Raw genomic sequence first — 26,895 nt, 5'->3', positions numbered from 1 at the left:
AGAAAGAACTAGAAATGATGATCTCAGTACTTTTTTGGTCTCCTGCATTCATTCCATGGATATTTAATAGGCATCGATTATGTATAGAATATTGTGTTGGGCATACGGGAAAGTCATGTGTGCCTAAGGAGTTACTCTTGCCTCAGCGGTATGATTGAAAACTGTGTTATCAAGGAGTGTGGGTAAGTGCTGACTAGGCTCCCAAAGAGTCCAGAAGAGGGAATGATTGCTCTGGTTGTTCACAGAAGGCTTCAGGGTGGAGGTGGTGTTTCTTAGCAACCCTGAAGGGTGGGTAAAGTTTAATAGATGGCAATAGGGGAAGGAAAGGAAGGGGCATGGTGGTCCAAGACATTTAGGGGAAGAAGTATGAGACTAAATGTAGTGAGGGGCGCAGGAGGCAATGGAATAACTGGGAAGTACTTAAATTAGAAATGCTAGTTGGGTGGAGTGAGTCCTTATTGGTTTATTCTTCACTAGGGCTATCCGCTTGAGAAGAGGGTTTATGAATCAAGGGGACATAGAACTAGGGAATCTGTGGCAGAGGAAATGGGCAGCAGGAGTGGCCCCGTGCAGCCCCAGGTGTGGGGGCTGGCAGGTGGAGGTCTGTGAGTGGGGTGGGGTTGGGGTGGCACTGTGGGGAAGGCAGGGCCTGGGAGGAAGGGATGAGGCACTGGGGAAGACACAGGCTTCCTCCTTTCCAGCTGTTTCTCAGGCCGGTCTGTTGGCACCAGGAGAAAACTTGTGCAATATCAGGAGGTCCTTGGGACAGCTGCGCATCAGCTGTTGGAAGAACTTGGGAATTCAAGTGGCAGAAACACCAGGGTCCCAGACAGGGAACCATATTGCTTACATTCTGGTTGAGTTTCTTAAGAGTTGCAAGCCCTCGGGTGAGAGGAAGACTCAGCTCGGATGGGAGAGATGTGGGTAGGAGCCAGGATAAGCCATGTATGTATGTGTGCATTTATAGTGGGAAGAAGATTTTTAAAAATTAGGACTAGGTGGGTCATTGAACTATAATACGGTTTATTGTATCTTGAGTTTAAAACTGAAAATAATAGGGAATGAGGCTTCCATACACGGGCAGAAGGGATAAACAATGCATTTAGCATTCCCATAGTATCAAAGTTGGTATTAAAATATCCTAAAGATGTGGGCCACTGCTTGCCAGGTCTGGATTTGATCCAGAGAAGTTACCTCTGTGTGTTCCACAGCTTCTCAACATGGGTATGCCAGGCTCCTGTCCCTTAGGGACCACAACCCCTCTTTATTAAAAAAAAATATATATATATATTTTATTGATTTTTTTACAGAGAGGAAGAGAGAGGGAGAGAGAGTTAGAAACATAGATGAGAGAGAATCATTGATCAGCTGCCTCTTGCACACCCCCTACTGGGGATGTGCCTGCAACCAAGGTACATGCCCCTGACCGGAATCGAACCTGGGACCTTTCAGTCCGCAGGCCGACGCTCTATCCACTGAGCCAAACTGGTTTCGGCACACAGCCCCTCTTTAGATGACCCCAAATCCATTAGCTCCAAAGCACGTACACCTGAAGCATGATGGGTCAGGAGGCTCTTCCAAACACAGCTCCTAACCCCCACCCTCATGAACCCAAGTTGAATTTTGCTTTAAAGAAATATTTAACATTTATTTTTAAACAATTACATTTAGACAAAAAAAAACAAAACACAAGTGGACTCACAAAATAGGCATTCTGCCGCCTGCCTTCACTGGGGTGAGAGTCTACACAGCTACTCTCAACTCTTACTCCCCAAGGTAAGTGCTCGAGATCACTCCCAGCCTAAATCGTGAGACGGGAGTGAGGACTAGAATGCCAATCAGAAGAAAGAGCAGAAGAAATGCTTTCCACCTACAGGCAATCAACTGGAAAAGAAATAAAACATCACTTACTTGTTAAGGGCAACTGTTTTCATTACATACGTAAAAGCATGTGTTTTAAGCTTAAAATGTAACCTTTTCCTTAGAAAAGGTCAGGAAAGTAACATGTCTCTTCTAATTTCCTCCATGGATGGGAGAGAAACTTTCTTTTATTTTTATTTTTTAAAGTATATTTTTATGAATTTCAGAGAGGAAGGGAGAGTGAGAGGGAGACAGAAACATCAATGGTGAGAGAGAATTATTGATGGGCTGCCTCCTACAACATGCCACCTACTGGGGATTGAGCCCACAAATTGGGCATGTGCCCTGACAGGGATTTGAACCTGGTTCATAGGTCAATGATCAACCACTAAGCCACACCCAGCTGTGCAAGAAAATGTCTTTTTAAAAGGCCAGGATATGACGGAGGGGGGATGGGAAAGGTGGAGGGATACCGCCTCGGGGACTTGCTCTTCACGCACCCGCTTCTTTGAGGAGCGGAGGGCACAGCATGTCTGCTGGACTCAGAGCCGCCTTTGGCGGTGCCTGTGGAGTCCCCTCCAGGCACAGAGGGGACTGTGGCACTGTCTGCATCACAGGGGGACAGAGACTGGCCTGGAGGGCTGCCTCCTCCAGTTCACCTGGGGAGGGGGTGCCAGCTGCCTCGCTCTGTCCTGTTGACAGACAGCCCACATGTTTAGGTTCCCTTGGCCCTTACTGGTAGTTACCAAGGCCAAGCCCCTCTGCTGCTCTGGTTCTGGGTGAAATCATGTCTCCGCTTTATTTAGGTGTCAGGGATGGAGAGTCATGAGTCTGTGGATCCTGGAGCTGCCTGGGAACTGACTTCTGAGAGACAGTGACAAGAGTCAGGGTGCACGGCTGTTGTCCTGCTAGTAGTCTGTTCTCTCATCGGGCAGCTAATCCTAACCCTCCCGACCCTTCAGTCTGCCCTTCCCAGATAAACTGATGGAGCTTATGCTATTTTGGCCGAGATATTAAAAATAATTATATTTTTATAGAAAAGACGCAAAATGCTGACTTTAACCAGTTTAAATGGGCAGGAATCCCAAGGTTCTGCTTACTTAGGGGGTTTGATGAGGTGATCATTTATCCCCCCTTCATCCCCCACCCCCCACCCCCAAACTCCACTGTGGCCCAAACTAATGGTGCCTTCTGTGTATGTTGGAGATCTCCCTCCACCTGGTCCACTTTCGTGGCTTCCTGCTGGCAAGAGCCTGGGCTGGGCTGAGGGAGGCCGAGGGGCCGGAGGCCAGGGAATGGGCCCTGCCCTGGAGGGGAAGGGACAAACATGCCTGTGTGAAGGCTCCACCCCGGGGGGTTAGCCTTTTAGTTCGGGTTAAATTTGGTGAATGCCAGGCTGGTGAAACCCATTTTCATGAAGTGGGCCCATGTCCGCTCCTCTCCGTTCGTGTAGTTAACTGTCCTGGCTTACAGATAACTGGCTTAGTTTTTTTGTTTGTTTGTTTGTTTGTTTGTTTGTTTGTTTTGGTGTCTTCCTGTTAGCATTACAAATGAAAGTTGATTTTCTAAAAGTAAGAATGTTGTAGATGTAACTTACTTACAGGATATTTTTCCTTACATGATATTCTACTATTTCCCCCCTTTTTAAATTTAAATATTAGGAAGCTTTTGGAAATTTTATAATGTAGACTTGATAGCTTTTAAATTTTAATTTCTTTGCACTAAAATATGACCGTTATAGGTTCATTACATGTTACGTAATTTTACCATGAGATGAACTACCAATAAAAATTTTAGTTTTTTTATTGGTAGTTAACTGGCTTAGTTTTAACTGAGCTGGCTCTCTGAGGTGCTGAAGCGAAAGCATGAAATGGAGCCTCTGAAATCCCTCTCTCTTTTCTGAACACAACCCACAGATATTGAAAAGTGTTACCAAACATTCTCGCTTCCTCTCCCGAATACAAATCAGCTTTGGCTGCTGGCCCTCCCCTCTCTGCAGTGGCAGCGTTAACAAAGCAAACAAGAAAAGAACATTTGGTACCCAACCATCTCATCTGTGATGCCCTTTGGGGGACATCCAAGAGACCACTCCCACACCTGGGAGGCAGGCAAGGCCAGGCCCGGTATATCTTATTTGCAAGTGAAACACCCCAGCTCTGCATTAAACGTGTTCTCATAGGATACCAAAAGTCACAGACAATTGGAAGGCAGCTATGCTCACCACTATACCACCAACGCCTTAAGTCACAGACAATTGTAAAGAACCAAAATCAATGTTGTAGCCCAGAATTGGAGTTTTACATCACTATTACTTTAAATTGTCATTATGCCACAGGAAAAAAAAAAACAGGCAGCCACCACGGATTGTGGCAGTGTTTCCCAAACTTCTCTCATGATGAGAATAGCCTGGTGGAGTTGTTAAACTACAGATTCCTGAATCCCAACTAAGAAGTGCTAAACTAGAATTTTTGGGAACATATAGGTAAAATTGTATACTTAATTCTAGTTTAGCACTTCTTAGTTGGGATTCAGGAATCTCTAGTTTAACAACTCCACCAGGCGATTCTCATCATGAGAGAAGTTTGGCAAACACTGGTGTACAATATAATAGGCAGCCACCACGTATTGCATCCTCACCATGTGCCAAGCAATGTACTAAGTGCATTTCATGTGTTTGCTAATAAAACCCCCATCAGAAGCCACGAGGCAAGGCCCGTTAGCTCTGCTTTGCAAACGAGGCAGCTGAGCTTGGACAGACTGACCCATCTGCCCGCATCACTGGGTGAGCGAAGGCCAGAGCCAGACTGGACTCAGCTGTTGGCCCTGAGCTCACGTCCTTAACTGCTCACAGCCCCTTCCTTCCCTCTCCCCGCTGCTCCGGGAAGATAGGGTCCTGCGAACCTTGCATCTTGCTTACGCCTTCCTTGGGTTTGGGTGGAAAAGAGGAGACGATTGAGTGCTTGAGCCCCCCATATTAAAAAGCAAGCACAGAGGTACAACTTAAGAGTAGGTAGGATTGGAAATAATGTCAGGTGAAGAGTAAGAAAGAAATGACATGGGTGGTGATTGTAGTGAGAGATCTCTGTTGCACTGGTATTTTAAAGGACTCCTGGCAAAAATAGGTAGAAAAGTACTAGAGTCCCTTGTTGAATGAAGGAATTCAATAGGAACATAGTCTATTTCCTATGTAGAAACCGAACTGAATCTTAACACATATATCTTTTCAAAAACCCCCATGGGTTCCCACCATAGACAGGAAAAAATAAAGCCCTCCCTGGCCTACAGCCTCGTCACAGTCACACTCTGGCTTGGCTCGCCCTCTACCCCTTCTCACAGCACTGGCCCCATCTGCCGCCTGGCGCCACCTGTGCTGCCTCCTGCAAGGTGGCCTCAGGGCCTTCGCACTTGCAATTTCCCCCAGATAGCCACGTGGCCTCCTGCAGTTTATTACGTCTCTGCTATAATGTACTACGTTAGAGAGACCTCCTATCACCTCTGCATTCAAAAGATCACTCTAACTCCCTTTATACACTTTCCCACACACTCACCTACACTTTCACACGCACATTCATGTACATTCATGCACATTCATGCACTCACACATGCACACTTACACTTTCATACCCTCACCATCACACACTCATGTACAACCATGCACTCACGCATGCACACCCATACTTTCACACACTCACCTTTACACTAAGGTGACCAGACGTACCGCTTTTGGCGGGACAGTCTCGATTTTTAACAATTTGTCTCATGTCCTGTCGCATTTTAAAAAATTCCCGATTTTTGGAAAGATTCTTTTAAATCTTTTGGACTTTTTTAAAACGCCGTGGGACACGGGACAAATTGTTAAAAACCGGGACTGTCCCGCCAAAAGCGGGACGTCTGGTCACCTTACCTTACACCCTCATGCACATCCATGCACTCCCACATTCACCCTCACACACTCATGGACACGCATATAGTTGCACACAGTGCTGGTACTCTGTCCTCTTTCCGGCTTTACTTTTCTTAATAAACCATAGTATCAGCTGCCATTTTACTTTGCAAGGTTTTATTGTCTATCCTCCCTCACTGAAGAGGAATCTCCATGAGACCAAGAACTTTAACGCTGAACACAGGAGCTGCCCCCTGGTGGTCAGTGTGCTCCTAAAGGGGGAAGGGGGAGCTGCTCAGTCATAAGCTGGGCTGGTAAGCACAGCGGTGGAGGTGGGAGCCTCTCCTGCCTCCATGGCACACTAAGGATGTGCAACTGATGGCTTAGGGCCAGGCGTCTTCAAACTACGGCCCTCGGGCCACATGCGGCCCGCAGAGGAGTCTGATCCGGCCCGCCAGGTTTTTTGGGCAGTGAGCGCAGCCGAGGTGTTACAGTAGGAATTAGTAGTTCATATAGTCTGGCCATCCAGCTCTCTGAGGGACCGTGATCTGGCCCCCACTTTAAAAAGTTTGAGGACCCCTGGTAGGCCCATGGGGAGCAAGGCCTAAGCTATCAGTTGGACTTCCTCCAAGGGCTCATGTACTGCAAAAGGGAGTATGCAGGGCTGAGGGTCTCCCCCCCCCCCCCCCCCCATGACCCACCCCCCCCCCCCAGTGCACAAATGTTGTGTACCAGGCCTCTAGTTGTTAAATAAAGGAGTGAGTGAATACATTTAGAGCATCCAAAGGAACCATTTCAATTCCTACCACTCCAATCAGAAAATCTACGGAGATAAAAGTCAGAAAGGCATGAAGGCGGTGGCACCTTCTAATGTAAAACAGCTGCACGGCGCCTGGGCTCCCGAAACCGTGATGCACCCCGTCTGTCCAGTAGCATGAAAACGTCTCCAGTTCAGGTGAACGGCACTTGGTGAACTGGGGCCTCCCGGAAGAGTCTGCAGGACAAAAGGAAAAGGCAAAGCATGAAACCAGGAGGGTCAGGCATGGTCTCAAAGACAATCACATCCAAAGTGATGGAGAAGCATCCTTTCTCCCAGAAACGCTGTCTTCCTAAGCCACACTTTCAGAGCGTGTTGCTTTCAGTTATTTCTCTGTCAGCCCTTGATTCCACAGACAAACCCATTTTGTCTTATTTCAAGTATCAGTTCCTCGGGCCTGTTTAAGAAACCAGGGGTAGAGATGAGGATTTTGGAATAGGAAGTTTATTTGGGAGGTGACTCCAGGAACTAGAAGTGAGGGAACTGGGTTGGGGAAGGGGAGGGAGCCCAGTAGGTAAAGTGCATGTTATTTAGCTGGCTGTCATGGTGGCTCCTCTGAGATCCTGTGGAGTGTGCCTCCCCGCTGTCCTGGACAAGAATGACAGGCTGGGTGGGTTAGGGTTGAACTGCAGACTAATCAGATTAGGAGCAAAAAACCAAACAAAAACAAAACAAAACAAAAACAAAAAACTAAACCAAACCAAACCAAAACTTGACCGTCTCCAAAATGGCCACGGAAGTCAGAAGGACAATGAGAACTGGTACACAACATCGCTTTGACCCAGATGAGCCTCTCGCCCGGGGATAGCTGCAGATTGCACAGATGTACAGAGTTAACCTAATACCCTAACATAATAGATTTGACTTCCCAAAATAGATTTGACCCATTTGTACACAGAAGTTGGGAGGCGTTCTCTGCTTCCCAAAATAGAATTGACCCACATGTATGCGTACGTCGGACATCTAGTTAGGGAGTTTACTGGCTGAATCTTTTAAAAGAATGCAACCGTGAGTGACTTTTTATTTAAAAATCTATATAAAGAGAAAGGGCCCTGTCTTGTATGCTGTGGTCCTTACGTCCCACCTCTTTGCCCACCGGATGCCAACGCAGCCACCACCGCACACGGCTGGGCGTACTTCAGGTGCCTGTTTAGGTTTCTCAGAAGCCAGGTGAGGACTCAGCTCAGGTGCAGGTGCAGTTGAGTTCAAGGGCATTAACACCCTCAGGGCTTCCTTCAGCCAGTGGGTGATGGGAGCTGGTACACACGAATATGGTGAAAAACGTGTGTTTCCTTCGGGAACACCTGCTCCACAGGGAGGACCTGGAGAAATCCCTTTTCTTCATAGCTGAAGTGCTGAAAACAGTAATGTTTGGTCCTTCCAGAAAATCAGTGATTAGTAAAACATCCTCAAACAACTACCTTAATGCCTGCACATTTGAGGAGAGAGAAAGTATTTCTTTCTGACAGTTCTTTTTCGCAAAAGGCAAGAAGAGAAAATGCAGAGGGGGAGGGGGCTGGGGGACTGAGTGGAAATGGGAAGGGATGGAGAAGGGCAGATTGGTGGTTACAGAACAGTCACGGGGATGTAAAGTGCAGCGCCGGGAATACAGCCAATAATATTGTAATCACCATGTATGGGGCCAGGTGGTACAGGAAATAGCAGGGTGAAGACTTTGAAAAGTATATGATTGCCTCACCACTATGCTGTACACCTGAAACCAACACAAAATAATACTGAATGTCAACTGCAATTGAATAATAGTTTTTGTTTTTTTTTTAAAGAGGAACTCCACTACATTACAAATGGAGAGATCTGGGTGCTAGCCCTGGCTCTGAGACTGTCTGCCTGTGACCTTCCAAAGCCATTGTTTGGGGGCAGAAAGAAGAGGAGGAGCAGCTGAAGGGGGAAGGGATGGTTGGAGGGAAAGGCCAACCCACCCTTCTCCAGAGCTGACTTCTCCAGAGCTCGGGTAGGGAGGCCCTCAGCGGCCACCTGCCCTGGCACAGAGGACCTCGGCAGCACCACGTCGCCACGTGGACCATCTGCTGTCAACAGCCCCGCACACTTGTGATCACCCCTGAGCACAGGCTCGGGCGGGGAGGGGCTGGAAGGAACACCGTGCTCCCTGGCCAGAGGGCAGCTCAGCCAGCACTGCATGTGAGCACTTCCTGTGGAGCTGAGCAGCAGTGGCAAACGATGGGGAAAGGAGGAAAACAAAGCCACGGGTCTCCGAGTGAGTAAGAACGACAACTTGTCAGACAGTCTGAGAAAAACGATTTCATAGGACAAATAACTGAACATGGGTCTAATCCTAAAGAAGGAGAGAAAGGACCAGAGCAGAGCAGAGGACGGGATTATAGGTGCGTGGACCATGAAAGAGGAAACACTGTGAGAGAAAAGCAGGAAACTCACGGGGCCCCACGACTTCTGGCCTCTTTTGGGTGGATCCGGGTTCTGCTCAGAAATCTGCAAAGGCAGCCGATCTCGGGCCAGTTGGGGAAGCGTTGCCACAGCAGCTCGGTCACCCCGGTATGGATCAAGCGGTTTACTGCTGACCATGAGCCAAAGTGAGGAAATACTTGCTGTCAGTGGAAATAGCTTTCATATGCTCTGAGGATTGCACAAGCACATGGTCCGGCCAAGTGTGGAGAAACTGCAGTGTTCCTTCCCCAAACGATAAACAAGAGGCGGTGATCCCAGTGGTAAGTCCACTCCCCGGTCCTCGCCTGCACAGGCTTTGGGCGAGATCTCTGGGGACTGAGTAGCTGAAATGTACCCAGGATCGACCGACACCTTTCTATACAGCCTCTATGCTTGCATAAAGCAACAGCATAGAGATATCCACGATCCTGGGAGGTCTGAGGAGAGAGGACGTGGACGTGTGGTTCCGTCGTGGTGGAGAGAAGCATTCAGCACAGTGGATTTTCCAAGCCTCTCTCTCGGGCAAGGACCAGATGAAAGGGGACTAATAACATGGTCACAGCAACTAAGACTCAGGGTGCCATGTGCCAGGCACTGTCCTGCACATCATATGTATTAACTTCCTTCATTCTCACAGCTAGGAACGAGGTAGGTACTGTTATTTTCACCATCTCAGAGACAAGAGCACTGAGAATGAAGTCAAATAACTGGCCTGCAGTCCTAGGTAACCAAGAGCAAGAATCCTCATTGCAACCGGGCAGTCTTACTTCAGAGTCTCACGGAAGCCACGGCCCTCGTAGCCTTCAAAGTCTGAGAGTGATCCTCGGGAAGAGATCACCACCCAGTATGCATGTATTTTCTTATGTGATATGTCAGAAAAGAAACTATTTCAAGATATGCTAACTCTTTATGCCTGCAATGAACTCTGATTTACTCTATTCCAATTTATAAATAACTAGTGGCCCGCTGCACAAAATTCATGTACATTAAAAGGGAATTAATTAGAGGAAATATTTTAATATTGCTATTTGCCCTTTCTCTATAATAGAGGTGTCAGAGATGAAAGAAAATCAGTAAAGTGTTTATGAAAACATTCCTCCTGTCAGAGTCTGGGGCGCACTGCAGGACCCAGAGTCAAGTCCTCATCCACTTTTGGCACCGCAAAATTGCACAAGACCCTGCCCCAGCCAGTCCCACCCCTATTGAATGAGATTCAGACCTGGCTGGCCCCACCACCATCAAGCCCTGCTGGGTGGGGGAGCACAGCCTCAGATCCCCCCGGCCTGGCACCGGATGGGAGGAGCAGCACGAGGTCTTCTGGCCCAGCTCTGGGGCAGGGGCACATTTTGAGGTCCCTTGTCAAGCTCTACTGGGCAGGGAGGTTCAGGCTCAGGTCTTCTGCCCTGGCCCAGCACCACACAGCCTCAAGTCCCGGCTAATTGCTCCTTAAGGCTCCTTATGGGAACTTGGCCTTTGCTGTGATGCAGCCATCCTGTATTATGGAAACCCCACCTCTGCTGTGGGCACCACCATCTTTGTGATGGTCAATTTGCATATTCTCTCTTTATTACTTAGAACAGGGGTCTTCAAACTTCTCTCATTATGAGAATCACCTGGTGGAGTTGTTAAAACACAGATTCCCGGATCCCAACTATAAGAAGTGCTATCAGGAATCTGTGTTTTAACACCTCCACCAGGTGATTCTCATAATGAGAGAAGTTTGAAGACCCCTGACTTAGAATGTGCTCCTGACCCAGAAAAGTGGTTTCCTAATGGGTCCCCATGTTCAGTTTGAGAGACACTGCCCACAAAGCTCTCCTGTGTCCCTGAAAGTTGAAAATTAATGTGCATAGTCTTCAGAGCCAGGCAAGAGTGCACCCTTTACCTGGCACACGTTATGACACTGTCAACAGGACTGTGGTTTCCAGGTAACCAAAACTTATTCTTGAAATACTTTCCCCCGCAAATATATTTAAAGATTGTTTTGATCACTAAAAAAGGTCAAATGTCACATAACCTTTTTAATGGCTTTGTATGGGGCCAGGGACTATGATACTGAATTATGACGCACATGTGCAGAAGTGGGGCTGGCCTCTTCTTGCCCCTACACTAAGTAGCTGCACTGCTTTGCTGGTGCGACTCATGCTCTCACTTCAGCTTTGCTTAATTCACAAGCAGTTCTTTCCCTAGAGTGGCGTAGTTTATTATTATTAATAATAGTAATTCTCCATCTTCAGAGTTGCCTTGACAGTTGATGAAAGTTACCGGGAAATAACCTGATGATACTGGTAACACCTGAGAGCACAGACTTGGGAGCCCGTCTCCTGGGTTCCAGCCCCAACTCCATCACTTACATCTGTGCGATCTTGGGCAACATACTTGGCCTCTTCGGTTTCCTCACCGGTAAAATGGGGGTGATGATGTACCGCCTAGAGTTATTATGAAGATTAATGGGGTAATAATAGATGTCAACCTCTCAGAAAAGTGCCTTACTCTCAGTATAAAGTAAGCACTGTGTGTTTGTTGTTGTGCCATCCTCCCAGTCAGCTGTGATGGTCAGTGAATGATCTGTTGACTGTTGTTTCCTGGGAAGTGCTGGAGATGGCCATTGTCACATCTGAGACCCATCCTCATTTCCCAGGCTCACGGTGACAAGTCCTTAGGTGCTGGCTGGAACGTCGGAAGTAGGGGAAGTGGTGCAGTCACAGCGTGCCCCTCACTGTTCACAGGTGATTCTCTATGGCTATGCTCTAGATTAGGGGTGTCGAACTCAATCAGAGAAGGGGCCAAAATCTAAAATCCAGCCTAAATCGCGGGCCGAATGGTTTACTGAACAGTCATAAACTGTCATTGTGATGGAAACGCAGCGGAGTGCAGTGATGACAGCGTGGTGCGGGCCACATTGCAAGGCCTGGCGGGACGGATTTGGCCCGCGGGCCTTGTGTTTGACACATGTGCTCTAGATCATCAGGGCTACCAACGCCCGCGTTCTATACAACTGGCGGAGGTCACTGTACCCTTACATATTGGCATTAACATGTAAAGAATCCCATGCAAAGGCCTGCCCTGTGGTTCCTGAGAAACCATGCTGCAAGTCTAGAAGTTCCTGGGCGGGAGGAGACTCAGCAGTGACTCAGGCCCCACGAGGTCCTTGGGGACATTTAGAACGCTGCCTGATGCTTTCCCTGGCCACCTGGGCTCTCTGGAGTCCCAGCGGGAACTGCTGGGGCCTCTTGGCCATGACCTTCAGAAAAAACACGCTGAATGGGCAGAATCTGCATTGGCATCAGAGTTCTGGTTTTCTCATGAATGGTCCACCCAACTCTCCCACCCAGAGTGAAAACAGCTAAGGAAAATCTGAATCCCCAACCTCCTCTCCTCCTTGTCTGTCCAAACTTTTTCTCTGCTCAACAATAAAAAACACCTTCCATTTCTTGGTCCTTTGAATTTTTTTTTTAGAGAGGTTCTCATCAGACATTCCATGTTTTAGTTAATCAAGAAGCATTGATGCAGCAGCTATCATGTGTAAGACACTCTTCTGGGTGTGGTAGGAATTATAAAAATAATGTGCAATGCGGATTCTGCCTTTGAAGAGCTGTCACCGGGCACTTGAGAGGATATCCGTGCTTGTGAGAACAGGGAACAGTAAGTTCACAGAAAGATCAGGGCTCTAGGGAGTCCGAAGAAGTGGGGGTGGACAGAGGGAGGTTTCACAGGGGAGTAAGGAGAAGGCGATGAACTCAATTGGTTTGCTGTGATGGAAAACGCTGATGATCACTGACCAAAAGCCACCTGGACACACCAGCTTCTTCACCTTCCCAGCCTCCTGAGCCAGGATGTGTGTTCTAACAAGATCCTGGATGATCCGCACACACATTAGAGATTGAGAGGCATGAATGCAAGGCCCTGACTGCCAGCTCAGGACTCCTTCTAACAGGACCAGCTGTTCTCAGCTCCAGCTACACCGCAGAGTCACCTGGAGGATCTTGAGCCAACAACCTTCCAGAGACCCAATTTAATTAGATTGGACAATGCCTTACACAGTGTTCTACGTTAATCATGTCTTTAAAAAAGTAACGTGATTCTCAATATATTGAGGGGGGAAAAAAAGTCTGGGTGATGCCTGGGTATTGGTACTGTTTTCAATGCCCCAAGGAACTCTGGTGCACAACCAAGGTAGAGGTTCTCTGAATTAGAACAATGAGCTTCTCTGTTAGGTGAGTACAATTAATTCTTAAGCAAACAGTACACTGAAGGACCCGTCAAATGCCGAGTCCTGTGAAAAACAAACCAAATAAGGATTAGCGAGGTCAGGCAGCAGGCATCGAATCTCGGGGATGGGGGAGCTGGACCAAATCCTGTATGATGAGGACGTGGGGTGTCCTGCTGGCTCTCGGGAGGCAGCGTGGTGGACAGCACAGCCCCTCTTGCGGGGATCTTCCAGGGTCCCCAGAAGGGTCAGCCTAAATCCCACTTGTGTGGAGCAGAAACATATGCTCACAGCTGCGTTTCAGGGGCTTGAACACGGCAGTTCCCAGTGTATGAGGCGGTGAGAGTGCAGCTGCCCTCAGTGCTGGAGGCACGGACGTGAGTGTGAGATTCTCCCCTGCAGATCCAGGGAGCAGAGCCAACCCCGAGCCCCGGGAAGGCCCTGGGTGGGTCCACACAACGGAACAGCCATGGGCTGCCTTTGCGGGAAACAAACAGCTTCTCCACAGAACACATCCTACGGTAGCAGTCCCGGAGTGGCGCTCCTGCGGCACATTCCCAGGCCCTCCTCGTCCTCTATTCATCTGCTCCTTCTGGAGCGCACCGCTGGAGAGATCTGTGTGCTTTAGAGAGATGCTTCTTGAACGTCCCTGCACTGCAGAGCTTCACCTGAGGATCTTTTAAATGCAGATTTAAAAGGCAGCGTCTGAGAAGTGGTCCTTTTGAGAAGTTCCCAGACGCTGCTGCTGTCGGTGAGCACAGCCCGAGGAGCAGGAATGTATATCTGTGCTGTCCAGTAAGGTTCCTTGGTTGCACTAGCCCCCTTTCAAATGCTTAACAGACATATGAAATGACCTGAAAATTAGAACATTTTAGGATACACTGGAATAGTTATATAGAACTATATAAAGAAAAGGAAGAGTTACAATAGACCTAGAACACTCCATTGAGAAGTTAGCCTATGAAATGGAGAGACAAAAAATGGAAGTGCAATATAGGAAGTTGATAATTTCTAATAGGTAGTCCACTCCTAACTTTGCCATTGTAAGTTAAGAGAAGAGGCTAAATGCATCTTTACGAGTACCTATTTTTCCAATGGTGGACAACAATCCACTGGACAACGCTCAAGAAAAATGAGAATAATAAAATCATGGTCCACATTTGCCTTTCCCTCTTCCAAGTCAGAACTTCTCACTTCTAACCATACCCAAAGATAGATAAAAACATAAAGCCCGAGAAGCAACGTTTATTTCAGACATAAAAGGGGGTTCTGGGAACATGACATGGGAATTTCAAAGAGAAAATAGTTTATAGGCAATCACACACTCCTTTTCTGGAAGCGACCTTGCTCATCACCATCTCATTTTACAGATGAAGAAAATTATGTCCATAAAAGAGAAGTGAATTGCCACACATCTGATAAGAAGTCAGGCAATGTGTCCTTCTGCTTCCATAAAGTGAAATCATCACCAAAGTTAGATGACCTCTTGATTATTATGCATTTACTTCAGATTTACCAACCTGTAAGGCTCTACCAAATTTCCATGTGTCATGTTTATAGAGTGAACCAGGCTCGATCCTGAGCCCTAGAGTCTATGACAATATTATGGTCATGAGCAGGGTCACAGTGACAAGGAAAGCAGGTTTCTGATTAGGCAACTTCCAAAACTTACAACACACCAATGTGAAGAATGATTTAAAAAAATATATCTTATTGATTTTTTACAGAGAGGAAGGGAGAGGAATAGAGAGCTAGAAATATCGATGAGAGAGAAACATCGATCAGTTGCCTCCTGCACACCTCCTACTGGGGATGTGCCTGGCAACCAAGGTACATGCCCTTGACCAGAATCAAACTTGGGACCTTTCAGTCTGCAGGCTGACACTCTATCCACTGAGCCAAACCGGTTAGGGCTGAAGAATGATTTTGAGTACTGACATTCAACCATGTAATGAATTCAGAATTCTATGCATAATCAACCTATTTATTACACTAGATGGCAGCATATAGGTGTCTAGGTATATGGTCAGTTAACTAGGAAATTGAAAACAAAACAAAATGACACACAGATGGACTCTAAGTTTGCCTGAATAAAGGTAAAGTTTTCACGAGTGTTAAGCTCTTTCATGTTCTCACAGATTCTTGAAGAAGTTGTGGTCATTCTTGTGTGTGTGTGTGTGTGTGTGTGTGTGTGTGTGTGTATAATGGAAAAAAGGGAATAAAATAATCGTCCTCATTTGCCTCCCCCTCAACCAAGTCAGAGAGGAGGTTCCTCATTATATACCTCCTTACTCTTAGAATAAGCTTTTGGCAAAACTGATAGGAAGTAGACTTTCAAAATGGGAAATTATCCTAGAGACTATTTGGAATATAGATCAACACCTCTTATTCATTTTTGAACCTCTAACTTGGTGCATATTGTGCCTTTTCCAGATGAGACAGATTCACAATTATGTCCAAATATTGAAATCAATATAGCATAGACCCAACCTTCAAATTATGTTTTATCAACTGTGGACTTTTCATAAACTTTGGACATTAAATGGAACTTCCCCCTCCAAAAGAAGGAAACTTCTTTCAACACATAAAGGAAGTACTTTGTTCTATCAAACACTGCAATTAAAGTATTTTGTAATACTGTTTGGTTCAACTTTATCAAGACTTTAAAATTTGTATGTTCATATATGTTTTATAATGAACAAAATATATTAGATCATTGTACATATACATGGTCAGACAGAAGTAGGCTTATAGTTGTTATATGGAAAAACAATATAATAATTAATAAATAATAATGAACAAATAAACTCTGTGTTACACATACAACTGCAAACCTACTTTTGTCCCACCCTGTATACAATTTACAAATATGTAAATATGTATAGTATGTGTTTGAAAATGGTTTTACTAATGGACATAAAATTCAAACTTCCAGGACCTACAACTGAGCAGATCTCTTTACAAGATAAAAGTATAAAATGGGGCAAGAGGGACTGCCAATGCCACCACTCAGCATCAATTCCAAAATTGTTAATACTCAGACTCTGTTTCATTCCACTCTGCTTTCATCCCCTCCTCAGGATTAACTTATCAGCTATACATTTAGGTCCACTGAGGCAGAGCTCAGACCTGGACTCCTTATCCTGTTATAACCCACTCTCCAAAAGCCTTCATTCTTAAAGGATGGCACCATTGGAGGCACAAACAAAGGTGAAAGGAATAATAGAGAGGAGGCATCTGCCCATCAGATAACACTCGCAAGCAAGAGAATTACCAAAACTATGTTCACTATTTTGAACTGTACAGGAGAATGAGAAATGGCTTAGCAATGAAAAGTTGACGCAGGTATGAAAAACAGCCTGGCCTTTTGGAGCAGGCCGAGGGGAGTTTCCCTCCCAGGTACGGGGTTTCCATGGCCCTGACGGTTTTCTTCTGTGTTGGCTCCCCTTTTTTTGCAGAGCTTGGCGGAGGCCATGATCAGTGGTCTTCATGAACTCTGTTACAGAAGGCACAGCCCTTTCTACAGGTTAGTGTTCTCAACCTGAGGTCCTAGGGGTCTGCTCTGCCCACAGCAGGACACCTGGGAGCTGGACAGACCCCGGGTTCCTGTGCTCCACCCCAGACCTCCCACAGCAGATTCTCTGGGAAGAAGGGCTTAGGAATAGCTATTTTTGATGCTCCTAGTTCAGTGGTCGGCAAACTCATGAGTCCACAGAGACAAATATCAACAGTACAATGATTGAAATTTCTTTTTAAAACTTAAACTTCTTCTAATACCACTTCTTCAAAATAGACTTGCCCAGGCCGTGGTATTTTGTGAAAGAGCCACACTTCAGGGGCCAAAGAACTGCATGTGGCTCGCGAGCCACAGTTTGCCGACCACGGTCCTAGTTGCTTTGTACACTATTGGCCCTCAGCTCTCAGGAACGACATGCTGTCTTGTAACCAGAAAAGGAGAAAAGACCAGCTCAGAGGTTTTCCTGCTGGCCCTGGCCTCAAAGGGCCGACATGAAAGGCAGTATTGTGCTCATGTGGTGAGCTTCGGTCAGACACAAGACAACTTCTGGTTCGTAAAGGAAATTAAACACACAGATTGCATACATTTAAGGAGAGATGGAAAGTCTACATCTTGAAAAGAACAACGTGTCTTGGGTCTTTTGGGACATGGCTTTGCTCACATGGGGGAAGGGCAATGGGCCAGATTCGGCTAACACCGCATGCAACCAACCATGCTCCAGAAACTCATACATTTAATGCTCCAGGCAACCACAGAAGACTATGACCCCCACTTTGTAGATGGGGAATAAAAGACTCTAAGAGGCTAAATGTCTTAAGCAAGTTCATTCAGCCGGTAAGAGGCAGAGGTAAGGTTTGACCCAAATCTCTGAAATTCACGACCAGGGCATTTCCAACTGCCATCTGGTTCTGAAATTCAGGGACCATTGGTGAAAAGATGACAGGAACAGTAAAAGAACAGAGGAAATAGGAAAAAAGAGGGGGCAGGCTAGCGTATCTGTCCAAAAGGAAATATGCAGGCATTCCTTTTGAACACTTAATAGAACCACAATATTTATAACTGAGGGGAGTAAAGGAACCTTTCTATGCTGGTGATTTAGAGCTCTGAAAGCGGTAGTTCAACACACAGGAAATACTCATGTTGTTTGCTAGAACACAGAGTTCCCATCTTAAGGGAAGTTTTATAGGATCATCAGCAGTGACAAGTGGTCAGGTCAGCTGTTGAGTTTCACATCGCCCATGGATGTGAATTAATATCCCCCTGGAGCAATGGCTCAGCACTGAATCAAGAAGCAACAGCTCTCAATTAGGAGCCCTAGCTGCCACTTCCTCTATCAACTGAGACTTCCTGGGTGGTCTCTCAGCATGCCGTAATTGTTAATGGACTTGAACAGGTCTTCACACAGAGCTGCACGATTGCTGTCCACTCAGTCAACAGAGCTGCATCACATTTGTTACCATGCACAAGACGAAATTTCACAAGCTTGCTTCTCCCCCTTGATTTTGCACCGATGTTTTGTTTGTTTTTTAAATTTATTTTATTTAAAAAATATATTTTTTGATTTTTTACAGAGAGGAGGGAGAGGGATGAAGAGTTAGAAACATCGATGAGAGAGAAACATCGATCAGCTGCATCCTGCACACCTCCTACTGGGGTATGTGCCTACAACCAAAGTACATGCCCCTGACCAGAATTGAACCTGGGACCCTTGAATCCGCAGGCCGACGCTCTGTCCACTGAGCCAAACCGGTTAGGGCTGCGCTGATGTTTTTTGATTAGTGAACAGGCACTGGCTGAACAAACCTGGGTCTAACAAGACGGGGTGGTAGAAGGAGCTGAAGCTTTGCAGCCAGAGTGCCCTGAGTTTGAATCCTTGCTCATTGGATTTTAGAAACATAACATCTTTTCTTGTAGTCTGAGTTTCCTTCAATTCCGTGCAATAAGAATGGTAAGAGTAATCTTGCCCCTGGCCAGCTTTCTCAGGGGTTAGAGTGTTGGTCCATGGACTGAAGGATCCCAGGCTCGATTCTGGTCAAGGGCATGTATCTCAGCTGCAGGCTCAATCCCCAGCCTGGGTGGGGTGCATATGGAAGGCAACCAATGGATGTCTCACACTGACATTTCTCTCTCTCTGTCTCTCCCCCACTCCTTCAAAACCAATGGAATAACTATCCTCCTGTGAGGATAAACAAGAGCAACAGAAAAAGAGTAATCTTAGCTCTTGTGAGATAAACTCTAAAAAGTGCTGGTTTAATAAGTGTTTATCAACTCTCACCCAGGAAGCTTGTGACTTATGACTACCATAATTCACAAACTGAAGTTAACGTATTTATCTTGAAAAGAATATCTAACATTTATTGGGTACCTTCATTTGTCAGGCTCTGTTCTCAAAGCTTTTAGTGTTTTATCTCATTCAATCTTTTCAACAGGTACTACGACATGGGCATGGTGATGTAATCAAAATGTAATGGTAATTGTAATGTAAATAAATATCTGTGTTTTCCGATGGTCTTAGGTGACTCTGTTAGCGGTTCTCAATCAATATTTACATTACGACTCATAACAGTAGCAAAATCACAGTTATGAAGTAGCAATAAAAATAATTTTATGGTTGGGGGTCACCACAAGACGAGGAGGGTCATGGCATTAGAAAGGTTGAGAAGCAATGCTCTAGAGCAAGGGCTCTACATGCAGAAGTCATAAAGAGGCAGCCTAGCACCATTGTAACAGGAACGGTGCCTGAGCCAGGATGCCGGGGCTGGATCGAGGCTGTACACTTTTCAGCTGTGTGTGTGCTTCTGCTAGTCACGTACTCGCCTGTGCCTTAGTCTCTTCATCTGTTAAATAAGGAGAACAGGACTGACCACACAGACTTGTGATAATAAAGGGCTTAGATCAGGTCATGGTGAACATGATGTAAACACTGTTATGATGATAAAGTATTTTTTAAAAAAATTTATTTTATTGATTTTTTTACAGAGAGGAAGGGAGAAGGATAGAGAGCTAGAAACATTGATGAGAGAGAAACATCAATCAGCTGCTTCCTGCACACCCCCTATTGGGGATGTGCCTGCAACCAAGGTACATGCCCTTGACCTGAATCAAAACTGAGACCTTTCAGTCTGCAGGCTGACGCTCTATCCAGTGAGCCAAACCGGTTTTGGCAAAGTATTTTCAGGTGGTAAGTCTAATGATGAATGTCTTCAACACTGGAAATGAAAAACTTTTTTTCTCTCTTGTTTCTTTCAATAATTACAAAACTTCCTTACAATTCTGCATCTTAGTTAGTGTTTTGTGGACTAACATATCTTATTATGAACTAACTTCATCCATTTTGGCTTCTCTTTGATTTTTATAATCCTCAAATCCATTTATGTCAGTGAAATCATATGGTGAGGAAAAAAAGAAGAAATAAAAACCTGGTCTTTAAAAGTAGGCACTCAACAAACCAGAGACCCCATTTGACATCCTACTCCTATGCACCACAGGTAGACTGTAATTTTGAAAATCCACTCCGTAGAAGTGCCATCACTTTTAAAGATCATGTCAAAGACCTACTTTTAAAGACCATGTTTTATGTCTCTAGGTCAAAAACTCAGGTTTAGGATTTGAAGTTCGAAAGTTGCCATTACTACCTAAGATACAAAACCCTAGCACTTTCATTTCTTCTGTTTGATGTAAGATGCAGGGTGTGTGCAGAATTTTACTTAATTATTGCAGCTGGGATTTACCAGGTTCTAATTTTGAATTTTCCTCTGACCCTACAAATTTTGGTTTATGATTTGTAATCTGAAAGCTGCATATCAGCACAGTTATACAATAAAGTATCATCTGAAATACAGTATCAACAAAAATGAACACAATTGATTGATGGCCCCAAATAGTTTACTATATAACTCATTTATAGAACCTAAAACAATGCCCTTTTGGGTACTTTTTGAGTATTTTTTAAAACCAGAAGTTTAATTCAAGAGAGAGACAAATATACCAACAGGTTTAAAAACACGCTTCAAAAATACTTATAGTGGAACATATCGCTGAAGTTGAGAACACAGCGAAGTCTCACCAAATCAAGTCAACTAATACAACTTTTCTGTTTTAATAAAAAACTACCACCCATCTTCTTGATTGATATTATCAGTCTAGAAAATATTTTTGAGTAAACACATTTATTAGAGAGATATGCTATGGGGACTAAGTGGAAATGGAGGGGTAAAGAAAAGAGAGACGAAACAATTCAACATGTCCCTCTCATTTCTCATTGCTCTGGGATACACTATGGTCCAGTTGAGATTGAAGTCCATCCCTTAGCCCATGTGTGTCTACTATCTTGGGCCCCCAGCTTGCTCGTCTTAATCCTCTACTTAAAAAAGGGCACCACATGCTGAAGCTTCTGCTTCATTCTCAGGCTACCCACTCAAAATCTGGTCCAGCCTTGAGAATCTGGAGGTTCTCTAACACCTTTGGGATTTTCAAGGTGCTGGGAAGGTGATGGAAAGATTAGAGATGCGGTTGAGTAGAGACTGAAGGTTACCTGGGACCGAATTATAACAAAATAGAAAGACTTTTCCTCTCAGATGTGAACGAAGCACACTTCAGGGGAACACATGAGCAGTGTGACTGCTTTGGCATTCCATCCAATCATAGAAACCCAAGCCTTGACACCCTCAACATGTGTGAGAGTCCCCCAGAGTCAGTCTAGGGGTTTTCAATACCCAAGCAGAGCCCTTTTTCTAGGCTTGGAAACATCTGGCAAACCCTGTTCCCCTGATCTTTTTCCCCTATTTGACAACTCCACTTTCTCCCAGCAAAGTCCCTATAGAGCACGTAGATGGCAAATCCAGCTTGTTCTATAGAAGATTTATAACCATTTAGAATCACTTTGGAGTTCACAGCTGTGTGGTTACTTGCACTTATGAGTTTGCAATGCTTGGAAAGGTGCTCAAGATGAAGGTTCTGTAACCCACTTATTTGGGGAATTGGTTCCGGGTCAAGGGACAACCACAGTTATAGCAATGATGCTTCATAGAGCCAGACTTCCATGTGCGGTATATTATTATTACTGTCACCAATTTCACAGATTTTATTTCAATTATTAGCGCCTGATGTGCTCACAAAGTAGCAAAACATAAGTTTAATCATTATGCCAGCACTCATATATTCAAATAACATCATCTTTAAAAGTGAGAACTCTGAGAAGTTTTAAATAAATCAAATAAAGTCGCTACTGCTCAAACATTTGTTTTAAATCTTCCTTGGGGATTATCTTCAGAGTTAATTAATACATGAGCCTCATAAGAACCTCAACCTTATTACTTTTTAGTCCCAACTGATCTCATTTAATAACACAGTGAAAATGTTTGGAACAAATGACTTCATTATCTGGAACTGGCTGGTACTGGCATTTTCCTGTCCTTGCTTGCAAATGCCCTAGGCAACGGCAGGTAACTGGGGTAGTGAAGGGGGAGCATTTTAGAGTGACAATTTCTTACCGTTGCTCTCCATAATACTAGAGGATCTGGGGGTTCCTTACTAGTTTATTTGGCTTATGACTTTGAATTCATAGCCACAGTGTAAGGAATATGGGGACAAAGAACCCTCATAAAATTGGAAGCACTTCAGGTCTAGGAGCCCTAGCTTCTTTCTAATTCCTGGGCCCCTAAACCATCCACTCCCTGGACCTCTTTCATTGTATGCCTCTAACAGGTGCTCAGTAAGCACTCCCCATTCACTAGTAGGTTGAAGGTGGAAACCTACCTTTCTTGTGTCCTCCAACTGAAATCTACTTTTCTTAAAGCGAGGGCCTCTGCTTTCGACCCCGGATGGCTGGCTTACCACCAAAGCGAACAGGATTTTCAGAATGTGCTCCGCTTTCTCAACCTGTCACACCGCTTTATAGCAGTCAACTGGAACCCTTGCCTCGGGCACATTATTTTGAAAATGACTGCAGTGATCACCCCACTCCAGGCCCAGGATCATGCTTTTTGGACTTGATTTTTTTAACCAGTTCTGAGAAATCATTTAGTTACTCTGGCTGTTCTGTTTGCACACAAGGAGGTTGCTTATGGAGAGTGAGACTAAAGGCCTGGAGAGTGGGCCATGTCCTCCGAGCACCAGCCTTTCTGGCTCTGCCTCTCACATGAGGTATATAGCTTCTGAATTAACTGCAAACACCTGGGCCCTTTTGCTGACTATTTATCTTCAGTCTCCCCTTCACCCGATATAATAATTAAGGTATTTTTCTTTATTTTAAATCAATAATTATGATTTTACAAATACTCCTATTCCATTCATACAATTTCAAATTAGTACCCCTTTAAAAATATTCTGAAAAATATCAGATTTGGGGTTTGGTATATCTGTATACTTTTTTCTTGTGTTAATGAAATATTAAGGACTTCCTATACCACATATTTTCAGAGCTAGAGAGAAAAGGGGAGGAAATTCATAGCACACTCAGTGGGAATCTTCATGCAAGCTTGTAAAGTAGGTGGTATTTGTCTTCTGCAGGCTCAGGGTTAAGGGGCCCGTCAGACACCCATAGCTGGTAAGCAGCAGCGAGGAAGCAGGTTCTGCCAGAGTGGCACCTTTGATTTTCAGTTTTTCAAACACTCCCATCATTTGAGGGAAGTTTTAGGAAACCCAGTTGCACTTTCAGAGCCTCTAGACAGAAGAGATGATCATTACTGATTCCAGGAACGGAAATATTGGTCAAGTTTAAGAGACAAAATCTTAAGGATGGGAGGCTGTCTAGGTTAGGGGTGTCGAACTCAATCAGAGAAGGGGCCAAAATCTAAAATCCAGCCTAAATCGTGGGCCGAATGGTTTACTGAACAGTCATAAACTGTCATTGTGATGGAAACGCAGCGGAGTGCAGTGATGACAGCGTGGTGCGGGCCACATTGCAAGGCCTGGCGGGACGGATTTGGCCCACGGGCCTTGTGTCTGACACATGTGGTCTAGGTTGTTGATGAAGCCACAAAATAAGGGAAGTGAAAACAGCCCAAATCTGCAGGCAGTTTGTGTACAAGCTGTTGGTCAGGTGCAGAAAGTATTTATATTTATTTCTATTTCTCCCCCTATTTTAGTAATAATAAAAATGAAATTACTACTACTACTATTATACTACTACTACTACTACTGTCATTATAATAATAATAATAATAATAATAATAATAATAACAACAATAATAATAATAATAATAATACATGTAGAAGGGTCATGGACCAAGGGAGGGGGGTGGGAGACAAGACAAAGTGAAATCTCAGTGTTCTGATGTTTATTAACAAAGGGGGGTGAGGTGTTCCCTTTTTGAGGTGGAGGGTAAACAGAGGAAGAATTTAAGAAAAGTCAGAAATAGAGATGAGGTCAGAAAGACAAACTGTCTTCCCTCTCATCCTCCATAGCACATGAGCACTGCACAGGCTCCTTGCACTGTTGGCCAGACCACCCTGCACCAGAGAAATAACGCCAGAGCCTGGTCACCTGGCGGGATGCTCCTCACCTGCTCCACAGCTGGGAGCAACCCCTAATCTGCTCTCCTCGTGGAATAGACCTCAGAACTCCGCATGGTTTACTGAGCCCCAGGCCCCTGGCCGGGACCGGGCACACTGCTGTCACACCCCATCCCTGGGAGGGTGAGAGTGGAAATACAGACATTCCCACCTTTGAAAAGAAGAAAACTTGGCTCAAGAAGCCCGAGACTTTCATGAGGTGGGGCTAGGCCAGGCTTCCTGACATGGCTCTTTCTACTTCTTTATATTTCTTATTGCTAGAAACCTCTGGTCTTTACTTTTTTACATTGAGATAAACTTCACACACAGTGAAAAGCACACATTTTATTTCACATTCCAATGAGTTACCAATGCCCAGGTCCACACACACCCCAGCCAGGACAGAGAACACTGCCCCTTTAAATCCATGGCAGCCTCAAAACAAGGACCTTTGGACAAGTCGGTGAAAAAGAGGAAAGAAAGCCATATTCAGGGAAATAAAACTTGAGGCACGTGATACAACTGTGTCAGGTGCTTCTGCCAGGAGGGGAGGGAATGAGCTAGAGTGCTGATGTGCTAAGCTAGCTCCTCCTGACCGTGCCATGCCTGTCCACGTTGGTGATCTTCTTTGCCCCTCATGATGTGTTTATACAGACTCCTAGTAACACATAGCAATTCAGAAAGGCATCCGTTCCCCTTCACTTTTACTTTGGCCCTGAGTTTTATTATTATACTATTTAAAAGTATTTTTATTGATTTGAGAGAGGAAAGGAAAAGGAGAGATAGAAACATCAATGATAAGAGAACCACTGATTGGCTGCCTCCTGCACGCCCCCTACTGGGGATCAAGCTGGCAACCCAGGCATGTGCCCTGACTGGGAATCGAACTGGGACATCCTGGTTCACAGGTCAACACTCAACCCCTGAGCCACAACAGCTAGGCTGGGTTTTATTATACTATTAATGTCATACTACAAAGCTCCTGGCTGCAGTTGGCTAATTAGTGTCATTCATATTGAAAAAGGATCTTAATCCCATCTTAAACTTTGCACAGCACAGCTCAATGTTCTCAACAGTAATGTTATAATATACCATTTTCTCAGCAGCATCAACCACACCCTATCATTACAGTCAAAGCCAAGGCTGTGTTTATGGAGCACTAAAGAGGATGGAATTGTTTCATTTTAAGTGATTCAGTTATCTCCTCTGTTAATAACAAAAATGCTTGGTAATGGAAAACTCATGGTCTTAATATGCTTATCTGAACAATTTCAGATACCAATAAACCAAAGAAGAAAAAGAAAACCCCCAAGCCCCAGTTTGAGAACATATGGGAGACATGGTTCCCAGTCTGCTTACCACAATGATCTGGCAATCTAGGATGGGCAAGGCAATGAAGACCAGCGTGCCGCCGGCCACGGCAGGGTCTCAGCTATGTCCTCACTGGACTTGCCTTGCTGCAGGGCATCCCCGAGCACCTCAAATCAGTTTGCGGGAATATTTTCTAACTGGGCTCTGAGCCTATAGGATAAGGCCTCGTTCAAGCACAGAGAACTCCTGTTCTGCCAGACCGTTCATTCCTTTAGGATGCATTTCATTCATATCCATCATGGGCCAGTCCTCAGTGCCAAGCACACTGCAAGGGACAAAGCAGAAATCTCTGTTCTCATGGAGCTGAACTCTAATGTATTCTAGAACCGTGTTTTGCTTCTTCTTACTATGAAGAAGTTTTCTGGTCCACTATTTAAAAAAAAATTTTTTTATTGATTTTTTTACAGAGAGGAAGAGAGAGGGATAAAGAGTCTGAAACATTGATGAGAGAGAATCATCGGTCAGCTGCCTCTTGCACACCCCCTATTGGTACAAGCCCTTGACCGGAATCGAACCTGGGACGTTTCAGTCCTCAGGCCGACGCTCTATCCATTGAGCCAAACCGGTTTCGGCTGGTCCACTATTTTCAGGATGTGCTGTGGTTCCTTTCTTTTCCTTGGATGTTTATAATGCACCCAAACATATTAGGGACTCTAAATGGTTCTGCAATACAGAAGCCTTTGTGTGTTCCAGCATTGCCTAAGCACTGGAAAAATGGTGGGTTATTATGTCAAGGGCAGATCTCTTTGCAGAAGTGTCCAAAGAATTATATGTGGTGGGGCTATTAAAAAAGACATATGTGGTGGGTTAAAATGTATTCCCCAAAGATATGTCTTGGTGGTAACCCCTGGTACCTCTGACTGTGACCTTAGTTGGAAAAGGTCTTTGTAGATGTAATTAAGGTAGGGTCTCAACATGAGATTATCTTGTATTGGGGCTCTACATTCAGTGGTGACGTCCTTGTAACGAGCAGGGCAGGGGTTGTGTGGCATCCTAGAGCGTCTATGAGAATTTATTTCCTTAAAAAATCTACAACTAGCCATAGCCAGTCTGGTTCAGTGGATAGAGCATTGGCCTGCAGACAGAAGGGTCCTGGATTCGATTCTGGTCGAGAGCACATACCTCGGTTTGCAGGCTCCTTGCCTTGGTCGGGGACATGTGGGAGGCAGCCAATCAATGTGTCTCTCTCACATCGGTCTTTCTCTCTGTCTCTCCCTCTTCCTTCCACTCCCTAAAAATCAATGAAAAAAATATCCTGAGATGAGGATTTAGAAAATATTAGCTACATATGACTCAACTCTGAGATCTACTGTACTAGA

At 45.1% G+C, this 26,895-nt stretch overlaps 1 protein-coding gene across 4 annotated transcripts in view; it reads right to left on the bottom strand.

Annotated features, from left to right (window-relative positions):
* GHR (growth hormone receptor) overlaps window positions 1-26,895 on the bottom strand; it is a 191,842-nt gene that overhangs the window by 20,441 nt on the left and 144,506 nt on the right. For all 4 annotated transcript variants that reach the window (XM_036409455.2, XM_036409450.2, XM_036409454.2 and 1 more), the window contains one exon: window positions 6,608-6,737. In XM_036409455.2, the coding sequence (XP_036265348.1) occupies window positions 6,608-6,737 (130 nt within the window). The remainder of the gene's footprint in view (window positions 1-6,607; window positions 6,738-26,895) is intronic.

The sequence above is a fragment of the Pipistrellus kuhlii genome, unplaced genomic scaffold (genome assembly GCF_014108245.1).
Source record: "Pipistrellus kuhlii isolate mPipKuh1 unplaced genomic scaffold, mPipKuh1.p scaffold_m20_p_4, whole genome shotgun sequence".
Lineage (NCBI taxonomy): Eukaryota > Metazoa > Chordata > Mammalia > Chiroptera > Vespertilionidae > Pipistrellus > Pipistrellus kuhlii.
Note: the sequence above shows the minus strand (reverse complement) of the source record. Positions and strands in the feature narration are given on the sequence as shown.